This window comes from Lynx rufus, unplaced genomic scaffold, assembly GCF_022079265.1.
Source record: "Lynx rufus isolate CCGP_SWC_20201006 ecotype Redwood Valley unplaced genomic scaffold, mLynRuf1.p SCAF_1, whole genome shotgun sequence".
Lineage (NCBI taxonomy): Eukaryota > Metazoa > Chordata > Mammalia > Carnivora > Felidae > Lynx > Lynx rufus.
The window spans coordinates 116,651,999-116,670,550 of record NW_025814823.1 but is presented as its reverse complement, the minus strand read 5'-3'; the positions used below and the strand labels follow the sequence as shown (position 1 = coordinate 116,670,550).

The 18,552-nt window shown below is 48.0% G+C and overlaps 3 protein-coding genes across 8 annotated transcripts; 2 read left to right on the top strand and 1 right to left on the bottom strand.

Moving 5' to 3' along the window:
• The first annotated feature begins 95 nt into the window (after positions 1-95).
• On the top strand, positions 96-2,302 carry NDUFA2 (NADH:ubiquinone oxidoreductase subunit A2). The gene is made up of 3 exons (XM_047085978.1): positions 96-218; positions 349-455; positions 2,092-2,302. The coding sequence occupies exons 1-3, from the start codon at positions 118-120 to the stop codon at positions 2,181-2,183; spliced, it is 300 nt and encodes a 99-aa protein (XP_046941934.1). The 5' UTR covers positions 96-117; the 3' UTR covers positions 2,184-2,302.
• Positions 2,303-2,365: 63 nt separating this feature from the next.
• On the bottom strand, positions 2,366-12,642 carry TMCO6 (transmembrane and coiled-coil domains 6). 6 transcript variants are annotated; one of them, XM_047085881.1, is made up of 13 exons: positions 12,556-12,642; positions 11,278-11,424; positions 7,770-7,882; positions 5,711-5,826; positions 5,422-5,605; positions 5,065-5,169; positions 4,777-4,862; positions 4,427-4,543; positions 4,098-4,209; positions 3,793-3,979; positions 3,554-3,648; positions 3,003-3,170; positions 2,366-2,757 (listed from the first exon to the last, which is right to left on the bottom strand). In XM_047085881.1, the coding sequence occupies exons 3-13, from the start codon at positions 7,788-7,790 to the stop codon at positions 2,644-2,646; spliced, it is 1,305 nt and encodes a 434-aa protein (XP_046941837.1). In that variant the 5' UTR covers positions 7,791-7,882; positions 11,278-11,424; positions 12,556-12,642; the 3' UTR covers positions 2,366-2,643. The 6 variants fall into 6 exon arrangements, with proteins under 6 accessions (XP_046941837.1, XP_046941853.1, XP_046941830.1 ...); XM_047085897.1 differs by lacking the exons at positions 11,278-11,424; positions 12,556-12,642 and adding an exon at positions 8,182-8,395; XM_047085874.1 differs by lacking the exons at positions 11,278-11,424; positions 12,556-12,642 and adding an exon at positions 8,023-8,175.
• CD14 (CD14 molecule) lies at positions 12,314-14,355 on the top strand. Its single transcript, XM_047085930.1, has 2 exons — positions 12,314-12,483; positions 12,573-14,355. The coding sequence occupies exons 1-2, from the start codon at positions 12,481-12,483 to the stop codon at positions 13,686-13,688; spliced, it is 1,119 nt and encodes a 372-aa protein (XP_046941886.1). The 5' UTR covers positions 12,314-12,480; the 3' UTR covers positions 13,689-14,355.
• The last annotated feature ends 4,197 nt before the right edge of the window (positions 14,356-18,552 follow it).

Sequence of the window (18,552 nt, the reverse complement as noted above, 5' to 3'; positions counted from 1 at the left end):
AACTTTAGCCTGCCCCCCTGCGTCATCTAAATATCGCGGGAACTGGAGGGTCCGCGATTGGTTGGATTAGAGAACATGACCGGAAGTCCTAGGGCGGGGAGTTAAGCGCTAGCGGAGATGGCGGCGGCTGTAGCCAGTCGCGGAGTTCGGGCAAAACTGGGCCTGCGTGAAATTCGCGTCCACTTGTGCCAGCGCTCGCCTGGCAGTCAGGGCGTCAGGTGAGGCGCAAGGTAGTGGGGCCGGTAAGCTTCGGGGTTCCCAGGTCATGACCTCTGTCTCCCGGGTGTCTGGGGAGGCCGGCGCGTAGATAGCACGCACAGCTCTCTCCCGCCCCCCCCCCCCCCACAGGGAATTTATCGAGAAACACTATGTGGAGCTGAAGAAGGCGAACCCTGACCTGCCAATCCTAATCCGCGAGTGTTCCGATGTGCAGCCCAAGCTCTGGGCCCGTTACGGTGAGCGGGGGAAGCGGGCGGTCTAGGAGCTCGGTAGAACAATGGTTTGAAGAGACAGAGTCATCCAGGGGTCAAGCAGAAATCTGTAGGGAGACTGGAACCCGGACTTCGTCCTTGCTTTTGAGGTTGTTTCAGATAAATTCACATTTGCACGGTTACAGGAAGTTTCCTGTCTCTAGTAGCATAGGTGTGGAGACGGGCCCGGTACTGCGTAAATTCCAAGAGCTGTTTTCGTAATTCAGAACGGGGTTCAGATGGGGAAGAAGAGATGCTAGTCAATTACCATCGATGTGGGTCCTTACACATTAGATGCGGGCAGTGCTATGCTTGGTAGTGTGAGAATCTCAGTAACAAAAACTTAAGATGATTCTGTTGAGTAATTAATGCTAAGGTGTGTTGAGTGCTTTCTTGCCTAAATCTCATTTAATCTTCATTAATCATATGAAGGGGTGTTTGGTTTTTTTCTCATTGTAGAGATGAGAAGGATGAATAAAAATTTTGATGCAGCAGGGTCACCTGGCTGGTTCAGTCAAAAGAGCATGTGACTCTTGATGTGGGGGTTGAGTTCAGGCCCAACATTGGGTGTGGAGCTTACCAAAAAAAATTTTTTTTATGGAACATAACTAAGGTTATGCAGCTAGGATACAACAGAGTTGAGCCTCTTACACATGTTCCCCCTTTTTAGGATGCACTTCTACCAGATTTTCATGGCTAGCTAGTTGTAATTCAGGTTGTTGTTATTCAGGTCTGAATATGTGTATCACCTCCTCAATAAGGAATTCCCTGGCAAGTTATGTAACAATGCCCTTAGCACCTTTTGCTCATATTCCCAATTTAAGTTTTCCATAATCTGAAAATTAAATGGCTTGACACATAGCAGGCACACAGTACCTATAAGACTTACTGAATAATGGTATTGTGGTCACAGTTTTTAACTACACCTTTGCCTAGGAATGACAGGAGAAAATAAAATCACACTTAAGGTAGACTGGTTCTAACAGTGGGTAACTGCAGTATATATTAAAAACTGGGGAGGGAGCGCCTTGGTGGTTCAGTTGGTTAAGCATCTGACTTTGGCTCAGGTCATGATCTCACAGTTGGTGAGTTTGAGCCCCACTTGGGCTCTGTGCTGACAGCTCACAGCCTAGAGCCTGCTTCAGATTCTATGTCTCCCTCTATCTCTGCCCCTCTGCTGCTCGCACTATGTCTCTCTCTCCCTCAAAATAAATATTTTTTTTAATGGGGAGTAAAAAGTCAATAGACTAGAGGAGATGGATACAGATGAGTGTATTATACTAGGACTATGGGAGCCATAGACTTGGCACCTAGCCAAGGCTAGGCCCATGCAAACTGTGCTCAATAGTAAATACCTACCAGGCCCCTAAAAACTGCCCCAAAACACCTTCCTTCCCATTGTGGCCACCCAGAATCAGCCAAAATTCTAGTCAGACCTGTGCTTCCTAGAGGTGTTTGACACCCAATGGATAAATTCTAGGCATCCCAAATACATCTTGGTGATATCTCATTACTTTTCCTATTCTCACAAAACTGTAAGTTAAAGACAAAGACCTTTTTTTAATATCTTAGTACCCCCTCAGTGCATATTGGATATTTAATTACTTCTCTGTCTCCTCAGCATTTGGCCAAGAGAAGAATGTCTCTTTGAATAACTTCAGTGCTGATCAAGTAACCAGAGCCATGGAGAATGTGCTAAGTGGCAAAGCCTGAAGGTGAAGCCTCCACTAATTGTTAAGAGCAACAGCCCCAAAGCTTGGACTATGCTGGACTGAGTAAAATATGGGGAAAATGTGTTCTTCTGTTATTTATAAAGCTTGTGCTGAAAAATACCATCTCTGGATGCCCTTATTTTCCCCTCCACCCCTTATTGTGCAACCACTGGGACAAACCAGTTTAATGTAAAAATAAAACTTTATTCTGTCCCTTCAAAAACCACGAGCTGCTAATGGTGGGGGGGGGGGATGATTCCAGGCCCACATCAAGTCCCCTTTGGTCCTATATGGACAGTTCTGGGTCAAAGAAGAGCTGAGCTTTGAAAGTCTTGGCTTAGACACAGGAGCAGAGAGCAGGAGATACCATTACGGTTCTAAAACCTCAAAGGGGGATCCATAGGCAAGAAAGTTGGGGCAAGGATAGGGTGGTGGTGATGAGTAGAATGACATCAAAAAGGTCACTGGTGAAGAGCTGTCTGCTGGAGAGCATGCACACGATCCTGGAGCTGGGCCTCCTCCTGGTGCCTTTCCAGGACCTGCAGCCCTGACTGCTGCAGAAAATCCTTAGCAGCCTAAGGGCAGGGTAGAAAAGGATTTAATACCTGGGTCCCTGTGCCCTAACACTTGATTCCTACAGGCTTATGGGTTAATCCACCTCTATTTGGAAGAAAGCCTTCCCAAAAAGAGGCTGGAAATTCCAACCTGGAGTCCATATAGGCTTGCCAGGCCCAGAGAATTGACTAGAGATAGGACTGGAAGGAAAGGGGCCATAGTGAGACAAGAGGCCTCAGAACAGGGGACCAGGGCCAAAACCCACCTCTGGCTGGTAGAGGAACAGCAATTGCAGCAGCTCTAAACTCTGGCCTACTACCTCAATGTCAGGGAAGGCCAGTGTACCAATCAAGCAGGAGAGCAAGGGCCCTGGCCACAGACGTTGGCAGTAAGCAGGACCCTTCTCTGCCACGTTGCACAGAACTGTGAGGACCTGCAGAAAGACATGTGTACACAGTCCCCACAAAGGATGAAAACTAAAGACTAAAGATCGCTAAAATATGGAGTGCTGACCACATGGCCAGGCACCATGCCAAGCACTTATATGCATGTTTTGTAATCCCTACAGCTGCCCTCAGGTAAGACTGCTATTCCCACTTACACACGAGGAAACTAAAGTTCAAGATGATAAGCTGATTTGCCCAAGGTTAGTAACTAGTCGTTTAAGGATTCACATCTAGACTGGTCTGGCCCTGAAGCCATCCATACCACACCACCTGCCAGCTCTCAGGTAAGGGTACTTCTGAGTGCAAAGGCCTGCTCCCACTGTTTTTACTTTGGCACCAGATCCCATACTTAAGTGACCCCAATACCTACCAATATGCTCACCACGTTAGAAACTGGCAACAACTGCAAGAGGGGCTCAATCAGATCCATGGAGAGCAAGGAGGTACAGAAACTAGGACTGTTTGCTAGAAGGGAAAATGTCACAGTAGAGTCCCCAAACAGGGTAATGAAACTGCAACTGCCCCCCCCCCCAATCCTACCCACCTTGGCCAAGTCAGTGAGTAAGTATGTCCAGTATCTAAAGGTCCTAGGCACATTATGACACATACCAGTGAGGTTGTTAAGGAGCCAGAGGCCCTCAGGAAGTAGGCTGGGCTGTTTCTGAAGGAAGAACTGCAGAAGGATAAATAAGGCAGCCACAACACGCTCGTCTTCAAGCTGATTTTGCCCTCCCACAACCTCCATTGCTGCTTCTGTTAGCAAGTTGCTTAGACACCGAAGCACAGGACATGCCAGCTGCAAGGACAAGTTAGTCTTGAGTATGGTCTAAGGAGGAAGGGGCTACCTGTGTACTGAAGGAAGAACAGAGTAGGAAGAAAGGTAGCCCAGACCTTGACCTGTTCTCTTCACCTACCAGCTCCAGTCCTGTATCCTCTGTTCTCTGGACAGCTCCAGCCATGTCCAATAGCAGCAACCCCAGAGTGGACAGACCCCCATGGGAGATAAGCAGGGTATTGTCGACCTGGCTGGGCAATAAGAATCAAATAGTCACTACTCAGTCAATCCTACCTTTAAGATGGCAAATGGCCTAGGTTGTAGGCTTCCTGGGCTCCAAGTAAAGAGGACTACAGAAGGAAGAAAACTCTCTGAAATTCCAGAAACCAAAGTTCAAAAACAAGAGTGTCCTAGAAGGGAGCCCTAGGGAGACCTAGGGAAGGTCTGTGGGACTTCTGCCTTTGTTACCTGCAGATGATATAGTGCAGACACCAGGCAAACTCCACAGCAACCCCAAGGTTCAGCTTTGGACCAGGTTGCAACAGTCGCAGGATGTGCTCAGGGAGAGTGGAGCCCAAGACGGAGCTGTCAGCAGAAGGAGAGCTGTGAGTGGGAACCACAGAAACCAAGATGCCAGTCATTCTTCCCAAACCCTAAGAGCAGGTGGGAAAGCATTCAAATCCAAAGCTCTTCCCAGCCAGACACCTTGAGCTAAAATGTGCAATAGCTTTGGAAACAAGACTCAATCACACCTCCAGGGGTTACAATACAAAGTGGGTCACACCTACCTGCACATCTGCAGACACAATTTTACTTACGGGATGATCATCTCTGGAGCTTCCTTAACTTGCAGAAGCTGGGATAAGGCATATCCAAGGGCTTCCAGCACAGTCAGATGGGGGGACTAGAAGTAGACAGAGTACAGAAGTACTAGAAGTAGACAGAGTACAGATCTGACTCTGGAAACCACGTCATAAGGTTCCCTGTGACCTTCAACCCCTTAGCATAGGGCAGAGGCTGAAGCTGCCTAAACAAAGCAGGGGGACCATGTAGAGACAAGTGAGGGGAGTGCTGCCCAAGGAGGGAGACAGTAGATGGATGCTCACCTGGATGCAGGCAGCCAAGGCTGGAACAATGCCCTGTGGCAGGAGCTGCCTTCTCACAGCCTCACTCTCCACAATCAGGTTACCCAGTGTATACAGACAGAGCTCCTGAGAGTGGGACAACAAAAGCACTGGGCATAGCCTATCTCAGGCTAGGGTGGGGGTGGGAGTGCGGAGGATGGAACAGTGTTGTCTTCGAGGCTCTGGGCAAAAGGGAGTGCAAGATGATGGGCATATGTATGGCTATGGACATCAGGGGAAACAAGTTTTCTTCTTCCCCTATGTGCCAGGTCAAACTACACCCAAAAGCATAATTTTTAAATCCAAGCCAAGAACAAGGTAGGAAGGGACAAGGCTTACTATAAAGTCTGAGCTGTGACCGGAGAGGTAGGTGAGAAGGTAGGAAGTGGCTGGCAGGCAGGCCTCAGCCACCGCAGACTGTTCAGAATGAGAGAGCTCATGAAGGCACCGAGCGGCCTCAAGCTGCAACAGGGCTTGGTTGCTGGTCAGAAGCCCGACCAAGGTCCGCATGCTGCCCTCCAGCCTACATGAGTGAGCACCAGAGCCCTGCTCAGCCTGTGGCCCATCCCCTCCACACTCCTGTCCATCTCTTAGAGACCCAGCCCCCACTCACACCACCCACACTGACCAGATGAAGGTCTGCTGCGTCTCAGGGTGCTGCAAGCCTCGACGAAGGCTGACCAGAGCCCTCTCTCTCTCCTTTTCTTCTGTCCCCTGCTGTGCTAATCGTAGGAAATGCTGGATCTGGAGCACAGGGCATGGAGAGAAGAGATGGCAACATAAAGTTGCCAGAAAGCAAACATGAGTCCTACTCTGCCCACTTCACCATCAATGTTGCACCATCCCTTGAACTTGTCATTCACATTAATATGGCTAGTAAGTCTCAATCTTGCAGTAGGGTAGACAGAAGAGGGAATCAGAACTGGGTTTAATACCAGCCCTGCCACTTCTCTACAAGAAACCTAAACCTCAGTTTTTCACCTGAAAAATGGGAATAACATCTCTCCTGCCTTCTTAAGGGGTTATTTCAAGGGTAACATTTAAACCTTTCAGTCTGGCACAGCCTATCCCTCTAGCCATTCTTCCCGTGCAACCTATACTCCAACACCTAGCATAACATGACTTGTTTCTAATGCTTCCAAGCTTTTGCACAATCTATTTTTCTGCCTGGGATAGCCCCCCCAGGTCCTCCACTCCCTTCAGATTTCTATTCCGGTTACTGCCTCTGAGAAGTAAGGTCTTCCTGGCTTCCTTTTGCACATTTAGGGGTTTCTATTGTGCCTCATGTTTCCTTCATGACAGGTGGTTAGCACACCTGTCTCCTTCACTGGGTTATTGCAAGCACTTCAAAGAAAGGGATTCTCTTCATCTTTGTGTACCTCAGTACCCAGCACAGTATCTTGGCATAAAGTAAGCACACAATGAACCAATGAACCTAGGCACGAATGCTTTGTGAACAACATATGTAAACATAGACAATATAAACAAAGGGGATGCCCGATGCTTGCTGAATGAATAAATCAGATAAAACTAATCATTTCATTCACTTATTCACTAAATACTGACCATCTACTCTATGCCTGATAGTCTACAGGCATCTGAGTTTTCAATGACAACAACTAAGATAGGGTGTAGATTCTGAGGCACCTGGGTGGCTCAGTCAGCTAAGTGTCCAACTTTGGCTCAGGTCATGATCTTGCGGTTTGAGGGTTCAAGCCCCATATGAGGCTCTGTGCCAACAGCTCGGGGCCTGGAGCCTGCTTGAGATTCTGTCTCCTTCCCTCTCTCTCTGCCCCTCCCCTGCTCGCACTCTGTCTCTCTCTCAAAAATAAATAAACATTAAAAAACAAATAAATAAGTCTCGTTGGAAAAACGATAAACAAGCAATTAGTAGGATCGATATTCTGCAAACAGGCTGTCAAGCCAATACTAAAAGAGACTCACTTTTAGATGCTGCAAATGCAAATGACTTGAGACAGGAAAGAGCCTAATACAGTCTTTCAAGAACTAAAAAGGGGTGTGGCACCTGGGTGGCTCAGTCAGTTGAAGGATCGACTTATGTTCAGGTCACGATCTCCCGGTGAGTTCGAGCCCCACATCAGGATCGCTTCTGTAAGGCTTCAGCCCAGACCCCACTTCAGAGCCTCTGTCCTGTCTCTGCCCCTCCCTGGCTTGCGTTCTCCCAAAAATAAGTAAAAAACAAAAAAACAAAAACAAAAAAACCTAAAAACGGGTAATTTGGGCTAAGATGAATAAACTGGTAAGGTTGGAGGGAGGCAAAGGTTAGACAATGCTGGACATCATAGGTCACAGGAAGGATTTCGGTCTCTATGTGTTCTTAAAAGGCACATCTGTCTGATGTATGGAGAATGAATTTGAAGACGGCAAGCACAGATACAGATGACCTGTTAGAAGGCTGTTTTGAGTACACGGAGAAGAGGATGGCTTAGCCACGATGGTGAAGCACGTAAGGACGCCAAAGCTCCTTAAGACGTTTAAAACGACTAAGACTTGATGTATCGGTGTGGGGATGAAAGACCGAGTTGTCGAGGATGATTCACCGGTTTCTGGCTTGGCCCACTGGATGGATGGAGGTAGTGAAGGGACCGCGTCCAGATGTGGGGCGGACCTCAAAAGGAATCTGGCGCCAGCCGGTGTCGACCTCACCGTGCACCCTGTCGCCTCACCTCAGTTTCCCCAAGGATCATGGCCACACATTCCCCTTCGGCTTCCTCCGACGCGTCGTCTCTCAGCAGTCTCTTACTGATCAGCTGCTGTTCCCTCCGCGCCTTCCGCAGTGCTGGGGGCAAAGAAGCCGGCTGAACGTAGGGGTTGCATCTAGGACTCTGAACCCCGTCTCCAACCCGGGAGCCTCCTTATCCTATCTCCGACCGCCATAGCCACCCCGCGCATCCTGCCGTCTCCCTTGCTCGCCAGCACCTGCCTCCCGCTCCCGTCGGCGGCACCGTAGCTCCTCTACCACGCAGCCCACCGGTCTGAGGCGACCCTGCCTTCCGCTCCACATGGTGGGCCTGGATAAAATTCGCCCAAAGCAGAAAGCCAGCGAAGCGCTCCACTAGCCTAAAAGATGGCACGCACCGCGCAACCGCAGAGCTTGCCGGAAAAGGAGGTGCGAGTTGGCGGAGCACGGCGCAAAGAGAAGGCGGGGAGGAGCAAGAAGGCGCAACCAGGATGTGGAGCAGGGCGGGGACAGAGGGGGGTAAGGACCGATGGAGGGGCGGGGCGAAGGGGGAGTGGAATGGGGTGGGACAAGGGCAGGGAGGGGCGGAGCGAAAGCTAGAGGCGGAGTAGGACCTCTGCAGCCAGGAGCCTAAGCAAAGCCGAACAGCACGGTTTTTCTCCTTCCCAGTTCTAGGAAAGAAACTCAGCCTCGACTTGGACTGACAGTGCCTAACCTTCCGCTCGGCAAATACAACCTCCCCATACCTAACACATCCTAGACGAACATTCAAAACTACCCCGACCTCTAGGAAGATTTCACCAATAACTCGGCTCTAACTGATGAACGCTGGATTCGCATTACTTTATTGAATTGTTCTCCATCATGAGTTATCCCCAGTACACACGTATAAAGAAAATGAGACAAATATAATTATTTCCCTGTTCTAAATAAAAGTAATTCTTTTTTTAATGTATATTTACTTTTGAGAGAGAGAGAGAGAGCGTGTTACGGAGAGGAGCAGAGAAAGAGAGAAAAGGAGACACAGAATCTGAAGGAGGCTCCAGGCTCTGAGCTGTCAGCACAGAGCTGGAGGTGGGGCTGGAGCCCATGGACTGTGAGATCATGACGTGAGCCCAAGTCCCATGCTTAACCGACTAACCCACCGAGGCGCCCCTAGTAATTCTTTTTTTAATATTTAATTGTTTTTTTAATGTTTATTTATTTTTGAAAGAGACAGAAAGAGCGAAGGAAAGGTAGAGAAAGAGGGAGAGAGAGAATCCCAAGCAGGCTCTGCGCTATCAGCAGAGCCCCACCCACTCAGGGCTAGATCCCAGGAACCATGAGATCAAGACCTGAGCCGAAATCAAGAGTACAATGCAACCGAGCCAGCCAGGCGCCCTGGGGGTTAAGTAATTCTTAAACCAAATTTTGAGTGCCATTAACTACCAGGCACTGGGGAAACACTGGTGAATTTAAAAACTGTGTTCCCTGGGGCGCCTGGGTGGCGCAGTCGGTTAAGCGTCCGACTTCAGCCAGGTCACGATCTCGCGGTCCGGGAGTTCGAACCCCGCGTCAGGCTCTGGGCTGATGGCTCAGAGCCTGGAGCCTGTTTCCGATTCTGTGTCTCCCTCTCTCTCTGCCCCTCCCCCGTTCATGCTCTGTCTCTCTCTGTCCCAAAAATAAATAAACGTTGAAAAAAATAATAATAAAATAAAATAAATAAAAACTGTGTTCCTTACCTCTGAAATCTGAATTGTGGCCAAGTAAGCCTTGCATGGTCTAATCCCTGCATACCTCTCCAGTTTTCAATGGAAGGGAGCCTCAACTAATTCATCTCTCCTGGGATTCTCTTTGTTCCAAGCCCTTGCTTTCTTCCTTCTCCAGGCTTTTGCACAGGCTGTTACCCTCCCTAGAGCCCTGTCTCTGCTCCACCACCCCCAATAAGCACCCTTCCCTTAATTAACACCACCCTCAGGATCTCAATTACAGTGTCCCCTACTCAGAACTACTGTACCTGCGTCCCTGTCATGAGAGCCTATAACAATGTATACTTCATAACCCTTTTCACAGCTGTCATTAAGTTACAGTGTAATCGTTTGATGTTGTCTCCTCTCCTTCAAAATTCCAAGAAAGTAGAGTGTTGGTAGCACTTAAAAAACTTCTATTGGAGGCCTCCAATTTTTATCTTTATTTTATTTTATTTTATTGATGGTTGGTAGATTCTTTTATTAACAATCAAAAAGCTTCACACTTACAATAGGAAAATAAGTGTTTTTCTATCGATTAGTTAAATGAAAACTATCCAGGACTTTGTATGATTTCTAATGTGTGCCAGGTTTGATGTGTACCTAAGAAGACAGGACATTAGCCTACCGAAATCATTAGGTATGACTGAAAATGAGAAACAGTAATTTATAAAACATTTACCTAATAGCTTTCCCTGGAGGCCTCTAATTTTTAGAAAGCTATTACTTAGGCAAATAAAAGAGCAAATCCAGGAAAGGGAACAGTTCTTCAAACCAACTTCCTTTGGTAGTCTAGTGGTTAAGATTTGGCACTTTCAAACCAACTTCCTTCCCCAGAATTTAATTTCATCTCTTGGAGTCAGTTGCCTTCAATCTCTTCCACAAATCACCTAGTTAAATATCTGCAGACCATCATCCTGCCCCCACATCTCTCCAGGTTCAACATCCATCCAGCTCCAGGACAACCATTTACTGAGCACCTGCTATGCACCATGCTCTGGCTGGAGGTAGGGTCTGGGTCTTATCTCCTCTGTCATGGGACAGGCTTCTTTTAACACCTACATATTTCTCCTGGTGGCGAAGGTAAGACAAGTCACCAGGCAAAATGTCTGCTCAGAGAGTTACAGCTGCCCACCCTGATTTTTTTTGCACTTATCTGCCCAACAAGACTGTCAATCCTGTAAACAACAGCCCCATGTCCTCTCTAATACAGTGCTCACTGTTCCTTTCTCCCCAGCTCCCACAAGTCCTTGGTTTCTCCCCTCTGAGTCCTCTTCTCTATGGACTGTAGCTCTGGGTCTGTGTTTGCCTCTTCCACTTCCTGGAGTACTTGAGGGACTGTGTGAAGACCATGTCTGCATCCCCGGGTATTGTACCAGCCCTGACATTTGGTAGACAAATGATAGATATTTGTTGAATCAAGGTGTGAGTTGGGGATCTTTGCAAACCATCATTGCCCCTCTTCATTTGCACCACAAAGTGCTTTCCCCAAAATGATGGGGTTTGCTAAGGAGCCAGGCTTCAGTAGCCTGAGTCTTCTGAATGCAGAGGCTTTGATGAAGAACATAACAATCAGGAGTACTCTAATAGATGTGGCGCTGTAGTCATAGACAGGTACTACCATTAGGTCCATTTTACAAAGCAGGAGCGCAGAAATCTGAGGCCCAGAAACTTGCCCAAATCTTACAACCTCAGTGGTAGAGCTGGGATTCCAAGCCTGGTTGTCTGACTGCAGAGTCAGTGTATTCAACACTGAGCTATACTCACATCTTGGTCCTCAAGGATGCACCAGTGACCTGGCCTGGCTTTGGGGCATGGCTCAGGGTATAAGGGCATGATCAACAAGGCACACAGAGAGCAGTCTGGCCTGATGAAGCCTCCCTGTTTGGAATGAGGACAGATGTGAAGCCATTCCTGAAAAATAGGAGAAGTGAGAATTCAAACATTTTTTTGGTATAGCTCTTTCCCCAGAATCCACAGGTGCAGAACTATGAGGACAGTTATAGAGGCATAGCCCCTACACCACCCTCTGGGACACTTGCTTTTTTTTCTTGGCAAAACAGGTAGGTTACTAATTAATCCTCATTCAACATTGGTCCAGCCTTTCCTTTCTAGGACACAGGAATTGTGTTGGGGGGAAGGGAGGGGAGAGCTAGGTGCAAGGGGGCAAACTGGGTTAGAAATGCCTTGTTTCTCAATTTCAGGATAAGAACATGGAAACTGTAAGAGGTGGAGCTACTTGGCCAATGTGTCTCTGTTAAACACTTCTTTCTACTTTTAAGAAAGCTATTACTTTCTTAATAAAGTTTTAAAAAGAACAAGTCAGCAGAAAAAAAAAAAGGAAGAGAGTTGTTCTTCAGACCTACTTCCTTCTCTCGAACCTCATCCTATCCCTTGGAGTCAACAGATGAAATTTGCAATTCCTTCCACAAAATATCCAATTATATATCCGAGGATATTCAGGTGATTGGATTTGGGTGTGTTGGTAAGTTCATAGTAACCACCAAAACTAGAGAAAAGTTAAGGAAACTACCCCAGTTGAGTCATTGGGATAGAGGCAGAGGGAGGTAAGAGTCCTGGCCTGCGGCACTGGGGATCCTTCTTTCTCAATAACTATCAAACAAGCCTGGGGTGTCTGACTCATCAGGGCACTGCCTGGAGCATTGCACTCCAGATGCCCTACAATATCCTTCCCGCAAAAGTCCCTCTCCTGGCAAAATGCCTCATTGCAAAATTTCCCAGAACCGTAGTGCATAGAGCGGTTGGGTGGCAGAGAGGTGGGGAGTGACCAGGGTTCACAAAGGAAGTAACAGAGTGACACCCCAGGGTTACATAAACTCTCAGAGGCCGCCAAAGAGGACAGATTAACGTGTGGGGAGCCTAGAAACCAGGGAGTGCCGCTACACAGGGAAAGAAGCCAGAACCCTTCCCTGAGCTTGCCAGGACAGAGTCTCCGAGCACCAATCGACCATGGTGAGTGTACGGTCTTGGGGACGAAAGGGAACTACTCGAAGAACCCCAGGGACTAGCTGGGGCCGCCCTGACCTCCGCTCTCTTCCCAGGTGCGCGCGCCCTGCTTGCTGCTGCTGCTGCTGCCAATGCTGTGCGTCTCTGAGACCACACCAGAACCCTGCGAAGTGGACGACGACGATGTCCGCTGCTTCTGCAACTTCACGGATCCTCAGCCCGACTGGTCCAGCGCCTTCCAGTGTATGGCTGCCGTCGAGGTGGAGATCCACGGCGGCGGCCGCAGCCTGGAACAATTTCTAAAGGGCGCAGACGCCGACCCGAAGCAGTATGCTGACATGGTCAAGGCTCTGCGCTTGCGGCGGCTCACAGTGGGCTCTGCACAGGTTCCTGCTGTGCTGCTGGTCGCCTTCCTGCGTGCGCTCTCATATTCCCGCCTCAAAGAACTGACGCTCCAGAACCTGGAGGTAACCGGCGCGATGCCGCCGCTTCTTCTGGAAGCCACTGGGCCTGCGCTCTCCACCCTCAGTCTCCGGAACGTGTCGTGGGCAACCGGAGGTGCCTGGCTCGCGGAACTGCAACAGTGGCTCAAGCCGGGCCTCAAAGTACTGAATATTGCGCAAGCACACTCGCTTGCTTTTCCCTGCTCCCAACTCCGCACCTTTCCGGCCCTCACCACCTTAGACTTATCCGACAATCCCGGACTGGGCGAGGACGGACTGACTGCAGCTCTTTGTCCGCACAAATTCCCGGCCCTTCGGGCTCTGGCTTTACGCAACGCGGGGATGGAGACGCCCAACGGCGTGTGCGTGGCCATGGCGGCGGCGCGTGTGCAACTCCACAGCCTAGACCTCAGCCACAACTCGCTGCGCGCCACCGCCCCAGGCGCTCCTGGATGTGTCTGGCCCAGCACACTGAACTCTCTCAACTTGTCGTTCGCTGGGCTGGAGCAGGTGCCTAAGGGACTGCCGGCCAAGCTCAGCGTGCTAGATCTTAGGTGCAACAGGCTGAACAGAGTGCCGGGGCTAGAAGAGCTGCCCAAGGTGAGTAACCTGACACTGGACGGGAATCCCTTTGTGGACCCTGAAGCCCCCAAATACCAAGAAGACCCGATGAACTCTGGCGTGGTCCAAGCCTGTGCGCGTTCGGCCTTGGCTGTGGGGATGTCCGGAACCCTCGCGGTGCTTCAAAGGGCGGGGGGCTTCGCCTAAAGCCCAAGAGAGACTAATGAATTGGCTCAGATTGCCCTGGCTGCTGGGAAGCCTCGTCAGAACGTCTTAATCAACCAACCCTCTGCCCCATGTTCATTAAAACCTGAAACAACGATTCATGTCATTTACTCAACAGATGTGTGTACTGGGTGTTGTGATGTGCTAGGCACAGAGCTGGATGTGGAATCCATTATATTTAGACTTTCTTCATCCTGAGAATAGAACTTAAAGGGTGCAAGGGGCAGGGAATATTGCCTGTCTAGGCTGTGTGTGAGAAACAGAGGTTTCCGTGCAATCCAGCTTTCTGAGGAGATTACTGACACCTGTGTTAAAGGTAATCTGAGTGATAAACGTGCCTAGCAAGTTACAGCACGTTTCCTCTGTGGTGCACTTTCCAAGAGCCAGCTTCTCCCCCTGTCAATGGCAATAAAACCCGGAGCCACTTACTTATTCTCTCTCTTTATCTCTCCCACCCTCCCGGGAGAAGGGACAGCTATGCCACCTGTCCTACATAAGCTCTGGGTTTCATAATTCCAGGGTTTCTCTTCTGCTGTGTAAAGCCCCTTGGCACACACAGGTATTTTGGCTTTCACTGTGTCATCGGGGAATTTGGGCACAGAGGACTGTTGCAAGATGCTGTCATTAAACATTCTGTGTCTGAACCAGAGATCTGATCATTATGTTAGTAAATGTGTGTATAATTGTTTCTGGCTGGATTTTTTTTTTTTTCCTGGCTGGATCTTTGAATTGCAAATAGGATAACAGCTTAGACCCTTCACAGGCTCTTAGACCTTTGACAGAGCAATTAACCACATGTGCCCTCCAAACCACATTATTTCAGAGACCCAGGGCATCGACCAAGAGGTATTGTTCCTTCTAGGAGTCTCTTCTGTACATGGAGGAGGCAGCCACATCCATCAGAGAGCTACACACTTGCCTCACAGAGGAGCTGGGAGAAGGAAGGGAGGGGGATATAAATAACCACAGCCCACTGATCTGTTTCCCTCTAGTATCTAGAGCCACACAGGTAGGGATGAAGGATGCAAAGTAACATTGGTGGGAGAGTTACACTGGTTACCACACCACAGATGCAGAGAATCATGGGGACAGATAAATAAACTCCCCCCCTCCCCCGCCCCCAGTCAGGAGGCCCCCTGGAGTGTCCAGGGGACTTCATCCAGCCTCTTGGAACATTTCTTGTCTCAGAGAACTAACCACTTGAAGCAACTCCTTTCATTTGAATAGCTTTGAGAACTCTTCATCAAAATTATGGAGCCCCTGCTCAAACTCAGGCCCCATTAGGATCCTGGTATACAAAGATGAATCCAAAACATCCATGTCCTCAGGGAGTTCTCAATCCAATAAGGGAGATGTACACAGAAAAGATAGTTATGATTCAGTGAGTGGGAGGGATCAACTCTATGAGGGAAGGGTGGTTCTGTGGAAGGCTGTACAGAAAAGGAGACATTTAACCCAGCTCTTGAGAGGTGTTTCCTCAGGAAGGACATTGCCAGGCAAAAATGGGCACTTCAAAAGGCTCAGAAACCTGAAAGTATCATGGCCAGATCTGGGAATTATAACTGATTAGGTAGGGCTGGAGATCATGGTGATGGAAGCTGGAGACATTCATCCATTCAAGTGCTAATTATGTGCCAGGCACGATGCTAAACCCTGTGGATACAGCAGAAATCATAAAGAAGTTCTGGTTCATACGGAGTCCAGATTCTAGTTGGATGGTGGGGGTGAGGGGAAGACAATAAACATATAATATATCAAAGTAAGATAAGTGCTGTGAAGAGAAAGAGGAGAGAGCATTGAGGATTGATATGTTATATGGGATTGTTAGGAAGGCCTCTCTGGTAAGGGATAGTTGAACAAACTCATGAGTGAATTGGGAAAGTGAGCTTAAGGATCGCTTCCGGAATGGCATTTCAGGTAGAGACAATGGCAAGCACAAAGATCCTGAGGGCTTTGGAATGTTATAGGAAACAGCAAGGAGGCCAATGTAGGGGAAGCAGGGTGAGCAGGGGTGGAAGGGGAGAACAGTAAGAGAAAACATTAGAGAATAGCAGGGCCAGATTATGTAGGGCCTTGTAAAGCCATGTTACTCAAAATATCATCTGAGGCAAGATAAATTTTAAGAAAGTCCAGAATGAATGTTTAGAAACTTTAATAAAATTTCACATTGCAACAATGTTTCAATTGTATTTTATAAAAGTATCATCCACAATGGATTGCAACTTTAAAAAAGAAACTTGGTCCCTTGCCAAAGGGAGTTGGAGAAGCACCGTAAATATAGAACATAGTAAGAACTTTAGCTTTTGCTGTAATTAAGCTTAGGAGCCATCTCTCTCCTCTGGGCAGAAGAGAGATAATATAACTAAAAGCATGTCAGGAAGGGACATAGAGGTAATCCTGCTGGGTGTGAGGAGTTATTAATGGGTTTTTAGTGGACAGTTAATGGAAGCAGGCATGTGTTTGAAAAAGCCCACAGGTGACCACGTGGAGGATGGATTAGCAGATTCTAAGGGAGCACTGAGGAGGTTATTGAATGAGTCCAGGTGAGAAAGAGTGAGGACCTGACCGGGACAGCAGTAGACATGGGGATGTGGGGGAAGGATGGCTCCAGGAGCTCTGAAAGAAACAGAACTGATGGGTCCCAGGATGCCTGAATGTGAGTGAAGATGGGATGACACAGATTTCCGGTTTAGGTGATGTAGGGTTTCTCAAGGGGATGGAAATTTGAAAGAAAAAGAAGATTGGGGGAAGGGCACTTCAGAGCTTGAAGTGCTTTAGGGAACTCCCTGTGGAGAAATCCAGTAGCTAGTAGGTTTTTGGGGTTTAGGTCTGACAAGATGAGTTTGGACTGGATGCAAGAATTGAGGAGCAATGCACTGCAGAAGTGCTAGCCATGTGCTATCACTGTGAAGTGATAGCCATTGAAAAGCTCCCTGAGCCCTGGAGGGGATAGAGCAAGAAGGGAGACTGCTGGGAAGGGAAACTCGGAAAACATCAGTCAACATTTTAGGAAGCAGGAAGGGGGGGGGGCCTTAAAGGAGACAGAGATGTAAGAGGAGAATTCTGAACTTTTCAGGTGGGGGCACAGGGACAGAGTGGTCAGCAGTCTCCTAGCTTCCTTCCCTATCTTTGTCTCTGTCCCCTCCCCTCAACATATTGTAGCCACTCCACTCTGGCATTCTTTCCTTTCACACTGGCTCTTCCCTCTGTCCGGAATGCTCTGGTCATTTGTTTATTCCGTTGTTCAACAAGACTCGTTTAGTGAGTTTCCACCACATGGCAAACACTTGCGAGTGCTGAGGATACATCAGTGAACAGAGCAGCAGAGGTCCCTGTTCATAAAGTGCTTACATTGCAGCGGGGAGAGTAAGGTCTATAGTGTATTAGAAGATAAATGCTGTTGAAAAAAATAGAGCAGGGACAAAAAGGGGAGAGTATTGGGGGTGAGTATTAAACATTGCAAGACAGGGGCGCCTGGGTGGCGCAGTCGGTTAAGCGTCCGACTTCAGCCAGGTCACGATCTTGCGGTCTGTGAGTTCAAGCCCCGCGTCGGGCTCTGGGCTGATGGCTCAGAGCCTGGAGCCTGTTTCCGATTCTGTGTCTCCCTCTCTCTCTGCCCCTCGCCCGTTCATGCTCTGTCTCTCTCTGTCCCAAAAATAAATAAACGTTGAAAAAAAAAATTTAAACATTGCAAGACATAACTGAGAATGTGGCTTCTGAGCAAAGATGTGAGAGAGGTGAGAGAGTGAGCCTTGCAGTTACCTGGTGGAAACACATTCCGGAAAGAGGAATCATCCACTACACAGGCTCTGGAAGATATAAGAGATGACATCAGTGAGATGAGGGTCCACAATTTTTTAAGGTTTATAGGCCACTGGAAAGCTTTGGCTTTTATTTTGGGTGAAATAGAGACCCACGGGAGGATTTTGAGCAGAGAGTAACATAATGTGGTTTATATTTTAAAAGGGTCATTCTGGGTGCTATGTTGAGAATATCTGTAGGGGGCAAATTAGAAAACCAGTTAGGAAGCTATATTAATAACCCGGTAAAGAAATGATGGTAGATAGAAACAGTTATGTTGTTGCTTAGGACTAGGGTGGTGGCTGGGATGGGAAATGGGTAGTGAACTTGAATGGGGCACCGGATTTCTTTTGTGGGTGATGAAAATCTAAAATTAGTGATGATGGCTGCACAACTGTAGGAATATACTAAAGACCAATGACATGGAGACCTTAAAAGGGTGAATTTTATGTATTCTGAATTATATCTTAATATAAAGTTGTTTAAGAAAAACCAGATGGTGGCTGGATCAGGGTGGTAGCAGTAGAGGTATATATGTTTAAGGGAAGGGTTCAACTTCATTCTTTTGCATGTGGGTATACGGTTTTCTCAGTAGCATTATTTAAAAGTCTGTCCTTTCCCCATCGAATGGTCTAGGCTCTCTCATCCAAATCCTTTGACCATAAACGTGAGATTTTTATTTCTGGGCTCTCTATTCTATTGGTCGATATATCCGTGTTTATGTCAATACTACACTGTTGTGATTACTGTATGTTTGTAGTAAGTTTTGAAATCAATGTGAGATCTCCAACTTTGTTCTCCTTTGTTTTTTTTTTTAAGTTTATTTGTTTATTTAGGGAAAGAGAGAGAGTGCATGCATGTGTATGCACGCGTTTGATTGGGGGGAGGGGCAGAGAGAGAGGGAGAAAGAGAGAATCCCAAGCAGGCTCCACACTGTCAGCCCAGAGCCCAATACAGGGCTCGAACCCATTAACCGTGAGATCATGACCTGAGCTGAAATCAAGAGTGGAAGGCTTAACTGACCAAGCCACCCAGGCATCTCCTT

Excerpts from the sequence above, each read along its gene's own strand:
- NDUFA2 (XM_047085978.1), top strand. The coding sequence starts at position 118 with ATGGCGGCGGCTGTAGCCAGTCGCGGAGTTCGGGCAAAACTGGGCCTG. Across the intron at positions 219-348 it reads CCTGGCAGTCAGGGCGTCAG|GGAATTTATCGAGAAACACT; the intron begins GTGAGGCGCAAG and ends CCCCCCCCACAG. Across the intron at positions 456-2,091 it reads CAAGCTCTGGGCCCGTTACG|CATTTGGCCAAGAGAAGAAT; the intron begins GTGAGCGGGGGA and ends CTGTCTCCTCAG.
- TMCO6 (XM_047085874.1), bottom strand. The coding sequence starts at position 8,107 with ATGTGGAGCGGAAGGCAGGGTCGCCTCAGACCGGTGGGCTGCGTGGTA. Across the intron at positions 4,863-5,064 it reads CCTTGGCTGCCTGCATCCAG|TCCCCCCATCTGACTGTGCT; the intron begins GTGAGCATCCAT and ends GTCTACTTCTAG. Across the intron at positions 4,544-4,776 it reads GCTCCAGAGATGATCATCCC|CTCCGTCTTGGGCTCCACTC; the intron begins GTAAGTAAAATT and ends TTCTGCTGACAG.